Below are 11,743 nucleotides of genomic sequence, written 5' to 3' on the forward strand. Positions count from 1 at the left end.
ATTGGGGATGTGTACTAGCAGTGAAGTGAGAGGTTCCAGCTTCCTGAGGTCACATCAGCCTTTATCTGTGCCTCCTGCTGTCACTCTCCTACTTTGGACCGAAAGAGGCAAAATCCTCTTCTCAAGAGCTCTCAGAATGAAAGTCATTTCATTTTCTTGGTCCTTTTAACCCTGTCAGGAAGTACTCCATACTTACTAATTCTTTAATAAAATCCAATCCCCATGCCTTCTGAGGTCTTTCTAGGTCATTACAACGCCTTTTCTTTTTTCCCCAGATAACATTTTCTGAGTCAGCCCTTGTTTGTTACTTGCCAGTGGTTTTCAACTCATGGCGAGCCTATCTGTTGCGCACAGAACCGAGCTGTATGTATGGGTTTTCAAGAAAACTTTGAGAAGCAGATTGCCAGGCCTGTATCCTGAGCCATCTCAGAATGGGTTCAAATCATCAACCTTTTGGCTGGAAGTCCAACACCTTAACTATTTGCACCACCCTGAAACTTGTTTTCCAACCCTACTAGCCCTAAAATAGCTACTCTGCCAGTCTGCTTGTTATGACTGTTGAACAAACCAGGCAGGTTTAAAATCACTGAATAAAGAATGAGCCATGATGGGCAGTGGTGAGAAACAGTTTATTCTAAGGCACATTCTAAAACTATAACCCCGACCTCCAAAATTAAAAAAATAATCTCTCTCAAAAATAAAAGCAACTGATCTCCTGGGTCCCACCTAGTGTTTTAAGTAAAACTGTTACACTGATTCCTCTATTTACAAAGCCATCCCTTTTTGTTTCCCACAACCCACTACATCTGTGGGGCTGGTCAACAGAAATAGTGGAAATGAAGGGTCCTCTTTGGTATTAGGTTGCCATTAAGTAGACAGAAGTCAAGTACAATGCCTCAGGTTTGTAGGAGCTGATAGTTCTTGTCTTGCTCCTGGGGATACTTCCAGAAAAGCCAGAGACGGATGAGGCTGGTGAAGATTCCTGGAATGTTGGGCACCTGAAATCATGCATTAACGATTAGAGGAGCTGGTTTTCCACCTTGGACACCTGTCTCCCTTTCCATACTCTGCTCACCATGATGTAGAAATCTCCAAGTCGAAACCCATAGAGGGTCCAGGAGGCAGAGGAGAGGAGGGTAGCAATGGTGAGTGGGTAGGAGAGACGCTGGGTTGATTGAGTCTTAATAACCTTGGCCTATGGGAAAGGATGAGAAAACAAGCCCTGGTCAGAGACCACAGAAATCTTCCCATTGTCTTTATAAAAGTGAGGCCCCACTCCTAGTCCAAAAGCACAGTACAGCTCTCACTTAGCCTAAGAACTTCCTTAGGAAGGTTAAAGATCCTCCATCTATCACAAACCCTTCCCTTCTGCCTCCCACTTATCCACTGTATTGCCCTGTTTCTTCCAGAATTTGGAGGTCTCCTTCTTGAGGTCACAGTCTCTAGCTATGAAAGCTTAGGCCTCTTGCCTACCTTTTTGGACACCCCCACTCACCAAGTCAGCCAGTGGTGAGAGGTACATGCTAATGGTGAAGACACTGCAGAAGAGGCCCAGCTGCTGAAGCCGGGTGTCAGAGTCAGGGACCATGAGCCAAAAGTAGCCACACCCCAAGAGAAGGACTGCTAGCAGGGTTGCAGTCTGTAGAAGCAGGATTTGCTGCAGAGCAAGAGAGAAATCTTACTTCTAGATGTGTCAGGAGCCCACTCTTGACCTTTTCTGGAATTAATTCACCCTGCCCTCTCCCATCTCCCCATTGTGGGAAGCCTTTGTTGAAACCTCTACTATTGCATTTGTCACGATTTGTCACAGTCTCCCACCACTGATCTGGAATAACTTTTGATCTGTCCACTAAACCTCAGAGTTTAGTTGTGTGGGCACAGTACACACAGTAGGAGCTTAATGAATGCTTGTGTAATTAGTTGCATGAGGAGGTAGAGTTAATGCTCTTGCCTCAGCTCTTGGTTCAAGGCAGCATAGAGACCATCAGGCTTGCTAGATTTAGGGCAATGTGTGAGTCTCAGAAATCAAGCTTCATAAAAAAGAATACTGCAAGGCTGGAGGAGCCTTCCAGGAAAAGGTTAATCTTCTAGGAAGGAGTATTTGCTTTGCCAGCAAGGCAGGGCTTTGCAGCAGGTGGGTGCGGGAGGGCCTCTACCTTCCGAGGGCAGTAGTGCAGATACACCAAGATATACAAGGTCTGAAGCATAGCACCCACAGTGTTGACCACGATGATTGTCCCGGCTCCCTTCAAGACCCCATAACTCAGCCAGCTCAGGTTGCTGCAGCGTAGAGGGAGGTACATAGCATCTGGGGGCTGGATGTAGGAGGAGGGCCCGAGAGTCCCTTACCTCCCCTTCACCCACGTCCCTTCCCCCCAAAGTCTCCCTTCTCACTTAATATCCGTTGTGAGGAAGGGCAGGAACTGGACGCTGTCCACGCTTCGGGTCACCCGCATGTGCCTAAGATCCGTGCTGCAACGGGGCCCCGAAAGGAGGGGTGAAGGGTAAGAAAGAAGTACCAAGGTGCTAGTAGGTCTAGACACCCGATACCTGTCATCATCCCCAGACAAAGGCAGAACCCCATAAACAGCCCGGGCAGACCCCCCTGCCCCAGTCCACTCTCAATCCTTTGCTTTCTCCCCCAGACCAAGTGAGCATGGCATGCCCTAGTTCCCCGGTTTCCTCGACCCGATTTCACTTTGACTCTGGGTCCCGGACGTAGCCTGGGGCTGCGGTCAAGTTCTGCCCAGCTCTCTTCTTTCCTGACTTCCTGGTCCTGCCCCTGCCCAGCCCGGCCGCTCTCTCACAGGCCGGTGGAGAACATGCCGAGAGTGAAGAGCACACAGGCTCCTGACAGGAGCGAGTCGACCACCACGTACGGCTCCATCCGTCCGGGAGACGCACCCCGTACCCAGCCGTGGCGCGCTAGTTAGCTCAGCACCCTGCGGTCCTGGAGCCCCGCCCCTCCCCGCAGCTAACCCCGCCCCCGCACGTTCGGGCGGCCGCTCCCGGAAATAAACCCGGAATCCGCTCTGCCCCTAGGACACCAAACCGGAACTCAGGCCCGCCTCTCGGAACGCGAGCCAGGGGCCGGCTGACTTTTCCTCAGTGGCTTCCCAGGGTTCCTGGTTCGACTTTGCGTTTTCCCGAACCTGCGCCTTGGCCCTAGGAGTCCGCAAGTTTGTCGTGACACCTGCAGCAGCTTAGTTTTTCCTTTCAATCACTTAGACTCCCCCAGCCAGGGGTGCATGTAAGGAAAATAGCGCCTGTGTCACACTGAAAAGGCTCCCCTGTCCAAAAATTGGAAAAGAAACCAAAAGACGGGTTGCATTAGGGAAATCTGCTGTCAAGGTCCTCTCCAAAGTTCTAAAGAGCAAGGAATATCGGTTTAAGGACTAAATTGCCTGATCCAAGCATTATTTTCAATCTGAAAGTTGGACAGTGAATAAAAATGGCACAAGAATTGATGTCTTTGAATTGCGGTGTTGACTAAGAGTATTGAATAAACTTCGGGCTGCCAAAAAGTACAAACAAATCCGTCTTGAAGGAAGTGCAGCCAGAATGTCCGTTGGAGGCAAGATGGTAAAGATTTTTCTTACCTTGAGCACATTTTCAGAAGGAACCAGTCCTTGGAGATAGGTGGGAAGGTGGAGGGTCAGAAAGACCCTCAAAAAGATGGGTTTTAACATAGTGACTACCGCAGTATGCTTGAGTGTGATAGATTGTGAGGATAGTGCAAGAAAGGGCAAGGTTGAGATCTGTTGTTCAAGTCATAGTTGACTTAATAGCACCTAACAATGACAACCAAACATTTGACACTTTTACCATATTATCAGCTCAAAAATGCAAGTCAAGCTCTTTTATCTTTTCCTTAGCACATTATGGCACTATATGAAAATTAAAACTGCACCTCCCTAGCTTTCATTAATGAAAATTGGCCTACTATGTGCTCAGTTTTTCTTTTCTTTTTCCTTAATTTTCTTCTTTTTCTACATAAAGGGGGGCAAGATCAGTCTTCCTGACCTGTGCTGGTTCTCAAACAGGAAAAGTTTTAGTTTGCAGAATAATCTTATAGCTGGTGGTGGACACTTAAGAAACTGACCTTTGGTGGTCCCCTGCTGTACTTTAGGTATACTTCTGCCCTTAGCCTCAACATCCACTGGCCTGTGAACCTATGTGGTAGAGTGAAAAAAATTATGGCAAGGCTCACAGGCAGGCAACCCCCTCTCATGAATTTCATTGTGTTTGAAACCCTCCCACTTCCTTCTCTGCTGAAGCCTCTGCCTAGCCTCTTCCCTAAATAAACCAGTCATTACCAGTACTGCCAACCTTTGGTAAAATACCCTCTTCCTTTAGCCACACGGCCAACCTTACGTCACTGGGCCAATCCATTGAATTCTCTGTCAATGACCCAGTTCATCCTTCATACTGCTGGGAACTTTCCCTCCCAACCTCCCACACGGCTTTGCTGGTGAGGCAGTTGCATGCCTCAGCTGGCATTCCCCTGAGTGGCTGCCCTGACTCACTCAAACAGCATGAGTGCCTAAACCATATGCCAGAACCCAGCACTGAGGAGGTGGGAATGGGGCGGTGCAGCCTAGAACCTGAGAGACTACTGTAGAAGCACTCCTGACCTGGACACCCCTCTGATGAGAAACACTTTACTACCATTTTGGCTTGGCAGGGGTACTTACTTGTCCTTTAGACAAGGAAAATAATTAAAACTCAATAATTAAAACAGGTGTAGCACAGAGCCTAGTATAGTAAAAACTCACTCTTTTTGCCTAAATGGTCATAAGCTAGTATTCAGAAGCAGAAAATGCATGTCCAAAATAAACAAACATGTGGTTTTATTTTGAAACAAAGAACACAGTATAAAAACTCCAGTTGTAGAAATCAGCACTGACATATACAGCAAGTTTATATACAGATACTGTACACGTGGGCACTGCCCTTTAGGCACAGACTTAGTACATGTGGGCACTGCCCTTCCAGCTACACTCTAAGAACAGGTTGGCACAGCCCCCCTGCTGGCACAGCTCTGGGGCCTGGTGCCCCGGATGTGGGAAAAGTATGCAGTGCCTAGCTGCAAACTTCGTGGTAGCTCCACAGATGTTAGTCTTGAGGGGGAGACGCAGGGTCAGCCCAAACATGTTGCTCTTCCTGTCCTTGGTTCCCAAGCAGAAAATTGTTCCTTGCTTTCCTTCAGTCATTTCATCTGGCCATCCTGGCTCTCTCCAGAAGGGGCATCTCTGCCAAACTCATCATTCATCTGTCCATCTGCATGACCCCGGGCATCTGCCAGCTCCGCTCTCCTGGGCCCTTTGAGGGGTCATATCTGCACAGCTTGTTTCTTTGGCTTAAGGGCAGGAATGGCAGGGAAAGGCTTTCCAGCTTCTCTCTGTCCCTCCAAGGTGGAAGCAGGGGTGGCACTGCCAGGCTCACTTAACTCTTCTGGGTTGAAACCCCTAATACTGACCCGTTTTGAGGCTGCTGTGTTGCAGCTTGTGCATATGGTGGGAGTAGCTCCCAAGGCTGGGGCTTTAGGAGCGGTCACAAGACAGGTAAGGAGTCCTTGCCCCTGCCCCTTCAGCCCAGTGTTAATCCATAAGTCAGCTGTGGCAAACACCTTCATGGGTTTTGCAGCAGCAGAAGTGGCAGAAGCAGCACAGCCCAGGCAAATGGAAAGAGTTGAGGGGCAGCACTGTCACCGATGCTGTGTAGAACTTGTACCTCAGGGTCATCTGCAAAGGGAGAGGGTAAGGCACCTATAGTGAGTGGCTGTAGTGCTGGCACTGATCCTCAGCCCTCTGGTAGTTCTTCTAGCCCCTGCCTGGCATGGGGTCCACCTTCTAAACCCAACCCTCTCCAACAGACCCTCTCTGTGTCCTGGGTCAATTTGCTCCAGTTACTCACCTGCTGGAAGTCTCTTTTCCTGTGGCTTGTCATGGGCCTGAGGACTGTGAGCTGAAAGATAAGGAGGAACCGGAGATCAGAATGTACCAGGGAGCCAGAGAAGCAGGGGTGTTGTGTAGACTGTGCTGTAAGACATCCTTATAGACCCAGAAAGGCTATTCCTTGGAGAGGGACATGATGCTTGGAAGGGTAGAGGGCTAATGAAGGAGAGGAAGACCCTCAAACAGGTGGATTGACACTGTGACTGCCCAATGGGCTCTAGGGTGTCAGGAATTGTGAGGATGGTGCAGGATAGGACGGCGTACAGATCTTGTTGTTCATAGGGTCACTTTGAGTTGCTCTCGACTCCATGGCATCTAACAACAACTAACAACATAGTCCCAGAATTATTGGCCCAGCACTAGCATAAAGATGGAGAAAACTGTGGACATTGAGAGGGGACGCCCACAGGTTCCTGACACTCACTAGTTTTGCCGTTGACAGTCACCTTCAACCTCAAGCAGTGATCTTCTTGGTGGTGGATGGGCTTAGCTGCAAGGTAAACCCACAGGGTGTTAGGGAAGGAATCTTGAAGAAAACATAAGCCCAGATGTCTATAAAAGCTACTATTACTAGGTCCATTTCCTCACATTGCACTTCCAAGGCTATACTTCAAGGAGACTGCTCTTCTCTCTCTCAAAGCAGCTGTCACGGTTGAACCACTAATCTTTCATTAGCAGTGTACTACCCTGTGCCACCAGAGCGCCTTTGGCAAATGCTACTTCCTCTCTTCCTTCTAATTTCTGATTTCTTAGTTTTTGCCTATTTTCTAGTCAATGTTCAGCCTAACCTTCCATTCTTTGGGCAAACGCAGCTTTAGGTAGTAGTGAGAAGAGAACACAGACACTGTTGCCTCCTCTCATGTCATCTTCTACCTCTCCAAACCAGAAACTGGGTGAAAGCATCATAATATGTGCTTTCTTGGGGGTGGGAGTCACATACTCCTCTTAATTTTCCTCTCCTAGAGCAAGTCCTGAATCCATTCTCCACAAAACTCATCCTCTCTTATTCTCCAAGCTCTTCTCTAACCAGCTCCTATGTCCCTTCCACTCCAGCCAGGCTAAACCATACAGAATTCCCTGACAGTTAACTTGATGGCACCTAACAACAACAACAACATGGCACTTACTCTGACACACATGGGATTGCAATGAGTTGGAGTCAACTCAACACCAACTGATTTGGTTGAAGTCAATTGCTAGGCTAGGCTAACCAGGCTCCTAGGCTAACAGGTTAACTGAAAGGCTGAGGTTGGAGTCCACTCATCCCAAGAAAGACGTGATGAAAGACTTCTGAACAAATCAGCTACTGACAAGCATATGGATCCCAGGTCTGTTCTGACACACATGAAGTCCCTCCATGTGATAGAGGTGACTTGATAACAATGGCTTGGTAGATGTCATGCTCATTTTGCATTTATACCTCCTTCTAGCCAACTCTTGCTTGTCCTAAGCTCTGGGGTCACATTCCTTGAGCAAGGCTTCACTAAGCCTAACATATGCCCAGGCCATTTCCCCAGGGTCTGTGTGCTCACATCTACCACATTATACTGTTCTAATGGTCCATTAGCCAATGTGTGTCCTCTTCCAGCTTCCTTGAGGACAGGGATTCTGTAATGACGTATTTATCTCTTTGTCTGTAGTGTAAAGCAGAGTGCCCTATTCGCAGCAGAAGCTCACTATAAGATGAGTGAATGAATCAAAGACTCTCAGGACTGGAAGAGACCCTCTGCTACTTGACTCTTCACCAGGCGTAGACCTAAGCATATGCATCACGTAAGTCCACTTATGTGCACGTCTCCCAGGCACTCACAGATATAGTAGTAGCTATGTCCCTCTTTGAACTCCTTGCCCAGGGTGAAGGGTGTGAAGCGCTGGAACTTCTCAGACAGCTTCTCTGGGCCATGTCTGGCATTGGGTTGGTTGCACTTCCAGCGGACCCGGTCCTTGGATTGGGGCTGGCACAGTTCGTACTCCTCACGTTCTACCAAGTATAGCGTGTATCGCTCCATGGCATCTTCTGCCACAGAGTCATCCTCATAATATGGGCAGATGATGTCCAGGTAGTCATTCTGCTGTACGTGTACTGTGTAGTCTTTATTCAGGAACCTGGGCATCACAGAGGGGGAGGAAGCACATGGTCAGACCAGAGCCTTGAGCTGCCATGTTTACATGACCCCTCCCAGTTCACACTGGATAACTCCCTCCCCCCAAAAGATCTTTTTCTGAAATCTCACTTCCAATATTTACTGATCTTGATCTCTTAAATATCTTTCCACAATCTCCAAACAGTCCCTCACTCTTATTGTTTCCCCATTAATCCTCCAAATGCATCCACACAGTATCTTTCAGGCATCAAAGCACTTCCCATAATCCCTCTGATATTTACACAAGGATGAGCTGCTAAATATTTCTTTAGCTCACTCATCATTCCTTTCTACCCATAAATATTTTCTGTGATCTATTCTACTAGCTGCTCCTTGAGATGCTATTAGACTTTAGGTGAGGTCTTTGGCATCCAAAACAGGAGCCAGGTAACCTTCCCTGAAATCCCAGACTAGCACTGAGCCCCCAACACACGTAAGTTTTCTTTTTAAGTCACCTCTTTTATTCCCTGCATTTCCATCCCTGGTCCACTAAAGATATTGCACATTTCCCAGTTTCACTCCATCCAGGGCCCTAGTCATTTAAGTTAAATCAGTTTCATCCAGTCCCCTCAAAACTCTCTTTTTTAGCACCCAAACTGATGAACAGATTGCCTTGCCCACTTCTCTCAAATATGCCAAAACACCCCTGTCCTTTTATTTCCAAAAGCCCCAAATTGTCCTCCCAGAGGAACGCCAAAACTGTAGATTTTGGATCTGAGACCTCTCCCCCCTTCCCCAGGTGGAGCTGGCTTGGCTCCCCTCCCCCAGCCCATCCTCCCAGGGCCCATAAGCTCCAGCCCCACAATTCATTGGCCCTTCCCCCAGCTCCAGACACCTGGCTCCAGTCTGGGTGGGGTCCCAGTAAGGGGGAAAGTGCTTCCACTCCCCCTTTCTAAACTGGTCAGCTTCTCTAATTCCCCCAAGCGCTGCCAGCTAGAGACTCAGCAGAGTAGGCTGCCAACTTGCTTCAAACCAAAGCTCTGCGCTGGGGGGCGGGGAAGGGCAGGGGTTAGGCCCAGGGGCTGTCAGAGGTGGGCACCCCCTGCCCAATCAGCATACCCTGAAGAGGCCTGGCCTTGCAGGAGCAAGTTAGCGCTGGAGTCAGGCTTACAGGCCCCTCCCCCACCCCAGGGGAAAGAGAGAGGGCGAGAGGAGCTGAGAGAGGCTTTTAAAATTCCTCTCCGGAGAGATAAACATAGAAGCCATTTCGGAACAGGTATTTCAGCTCTTGGCCTGGCGTCTTTCCCCCATTCCCGTGACGGGCACTGAGTCATTCCTCAACCACTTCTGCTGCCCGCCCAACACTCAGGAGATCCTGTGAAATTTCACTTGGCAAACGTAGACAGCCCCCAAGACCCTGGGGTGGCACAGTGCCCATCTGACCCTGGGAACTGTCCTCCAAGCAAAGAAGAGTTAGCAAGTCTAAGTGGATCGGGTATCTGCCCTTCCACTGCCCAGGAGGCCGGTCCCAGCTCTCAGTGGCACCGCCCTTCTCACCATGTTGCCCCTGCCTGGGGCCTGAAGATCCCAGGGCCGATGCCCACTGCCCTGAGTCACCCATGACAGCCTCACACCCGCCCAGCTCATTGCCACCTCATCTTTGCCCCAAGCTGGGTCTGGCTTGGCTGGACTCCCACTCTGGAGTGGCTGAATTGGCTTTAGTCGTGGGTATAGTAGTGTGAGGTGTATGTGTGTGTGTGTGTGTGCACGCGCGCGCTTTCAAGAGTGTGTGACCAGATGGACAGGGCAGAAGCTGTGCTTGGTGGGACACCCATCACCCCCTCCTGGGGGTACAATCTGCTCCACTTAGCCCCAGTTTGACTCCTGCTCTCCATCTGGGAAAGGATGGCAGCGGCGTCAGGGAAGGCAGGGAGGGGGGCAAGGAAGAGGCTCCTTCCTGAAAGAAAGGAAACCTGGGAGCTTGGGAACGGAAAAGCCTGGGTCCCCCCTCCCTACTCATGGCTTCCTGTCCCCTCCTCCTTCTTCAGCCAACACCTGGCATGGGCATAAACAGGGACTTTGCTCTCTGCCACTAGGGCAAGACTGGGTCAAGGAAGGCAGGCAATAAGGAGTGGGGTGGGGAGGGCTGACTGGGCTTCCCTGAAACCTGATGGGCAAAAGGGCACTGCCCTCTGTGGTTGGCACTTGTCTCCCTACACTCCAAAACATGCCACAAACAGCAGACCTTCCACCTTCAACCCCAGCAGGCAATGCTACAGGGCCAGAGGAAGCTGGTACAATATATTTATCAAGGGAAGGGAGATGGGCAAGGGGTGGCCCAAGCTGATTGAGGTGTTTTCAACCACCCCAAGCTGTCCAGCCTTCCTTTTGCCAGCTCCTCCCTCTCCTGTCTCCTGTTTTCCCTCAAATATTGTTCCTATAACTTCAGAAAACTCAAGGGCAAGAACAAAGGCTAGGACCATTTGTCTCAAAGCTCTAAACCTGCCCAGGAGATGTTAACCCCGACCTGCCCAAGCCCTCTGTAACCCTTTTGGCGTTCCCCCTTCCTTCTGGATTTCTTTTCCCCAAAACCTCTCTCCAATCTTTCAGCTGTACAGACTTGAATCTCATTAACAGGTGACTGCCTTAACCTACCCATGTGTTTCCCTCAGGTCCCTTCAAAAAAACTCTTGTGGCAAGCTTTTCAGAGTTTCTTTGCATACGGACGCCTGAAGTCCAGGCCCTCCGGAGGGCCCCTTCCAGCTTTCCATTTGAGCACTCTGAACACTCTCCATGTTACATCAGGTACCTGTCTGACTGGCCAGGCAGATGCCTCAGTAACAAGCAAGGAAGGGTACAGAGGCCTTCATGATAGGGGGCCTAGAGCAAGAGCCTAGGTGACCAAGGAGGGTAGTCCATGCTTGCAAAGGGTGACTTCCCAACACGGGTCCCTCATTTATGAGCAATCAGGGTGCCAGAAGGAAGGAAGGGAAGAGCAGAGAGTAGTGCCTAGTGAATCTGAGATGCAGGCTCCCAGCTACGGGGGAGAAGAGACGAGAAGGAAATCCCCCGAATCCCTCCCGCCTCTGGTCACCTCCCCTAAGCTCAGAGCAGGCGCTGGCCTGGGATAATTGGTCTGCAAGGAAGGAGGCAGTGCCAACCAGGCGCCCGAGCTGCTAGCGGGAGGCTAGGGGCTTACTTGGGGTTTGAACTGTTCCAGAAGACGGCGTGGCGATCAGCAGCAGCCAGACTGCAGCACAGGCCCAAGAGAGGGGCCCAGAGGAACTCCATAGCGGGGGGAGGGGGGCCTGGCCAGGCCGGTCGGGGGCGAGGGGTCTCCTCAGGGTCCGGGCTATGACAGGCCTTCTCAGTCAGAGCAGTCAGCACAGCGCTCACAGATCTGGCCCCCGCGCCTCGCCACTCCTCCTTTAGGTCCCGCGCCGCCCCGCCCCACCCCCGCCCCCGCCCCGCCCCGCCCGGCGCTCGGCTGCCCCAGGGCCTGGGGGTTGGGGAGAGGGAGGAGGGGAGGGGATGGAGAGGAGTGGGGCTTGGGTGGCGGGAGGGAGTGAAGCGCGCGTCTCCGCTTCAACAAATCTGCTCTGAGATGTGCGTTCACTCACTTATGGTCTGTGTGCAGCTTTGTGGGCCTGCACCGGGTGTGGATTTGAGCTCAGTTGCTTACGGGGGGGGGGGGGGGGGGGG

General features: G+C 50.6%; 2 protein-coding genes across 4 annotated transcripts; both read right to left on the reverse strand.

Annotated features, from left to right (window-relative positions):
- Positions 1–896: 896 nt before the first annotated feature.
- Positions 897–2,887, reverse strand: SLC50A1 (solute carrier family 50 (sugar efflux transporter), member 1). 3 transcript variants are annotated; one of them, XM_006895812.1, is made up of 6 exons: positions 2,808–2,887; positions 2,395–2,472; positions 2,157–2,280; positions 1,496–1,657; positions 1,076–1,195; positions 897–998 (listed from the first exon to the last, which is right to left on the reverse strand). In XM_006895812.1, the coding sequence occupies exons 1-6, from the start codon at positions 2,885–2,887 to the stop codon at positions 897–899; spliced, it is 666 nt and encodes a 221-aa protein (XP_006895874.1). The 3 variants fall into 3 exon arrangements, with proteins under 3 accessions (XP_006895874.1, XP_006895876.1, XP_006895875.1); XM_006895814.1 differs by lacking the exon at positions 1,496–1,657 and having other exon boundaries at positions 2,808–2,863; XM_006895813.1 differs by lacking the exon at positions 2,808–2,887 and having other exon boundaries at positions 1,496–1,639; positions 2,395–2,456.
- A 2,744-nt stretch (positions 2,888–5,631) lies between these two features.
- On the reverse strand, positions 5,632–11,481 carry EFNA1 (ephrin-A1). The gene is made up of 5 exons (XM_006895815.1): positions 11,241–11,481; positions 7,768–8,063; positions 6,382–6,447; positions 5,917–5,967; positions 5,632–5,744 (listed from the first exon to the last, which is right to left on the reverse strand). The coding sequence occupies exons 1-5, from the start codon at positions 11,330–11,332 to the stop codon at positions 5,632–5,634; spliced, it is 618 nt and encodes a 205-aa protein (XP_006895877.1). The 5' UTR covers positions 11,333–11,481.
- Between the last annotated feature and the right edge of the window lie 262 nt (positions 11,482–11,743).

The sequence above is a fragment of the Elephantulus edwardii genome, unplaced genomic scaffold (assembly GCF_000299155.1).
Source record: "Elephantulus edwardii isolate Elephantulus edwardi_28Jun2011 unplaced genomic scaffold, EleEdw1.0 scaffold00176, whole genome shotgun sequence".
NCBI lineage: Eukaryota > Metazoa > Chordata > Mammalia > Macroscelidea > Macroscelididae > Elephantulus > Elephantulus edwardii.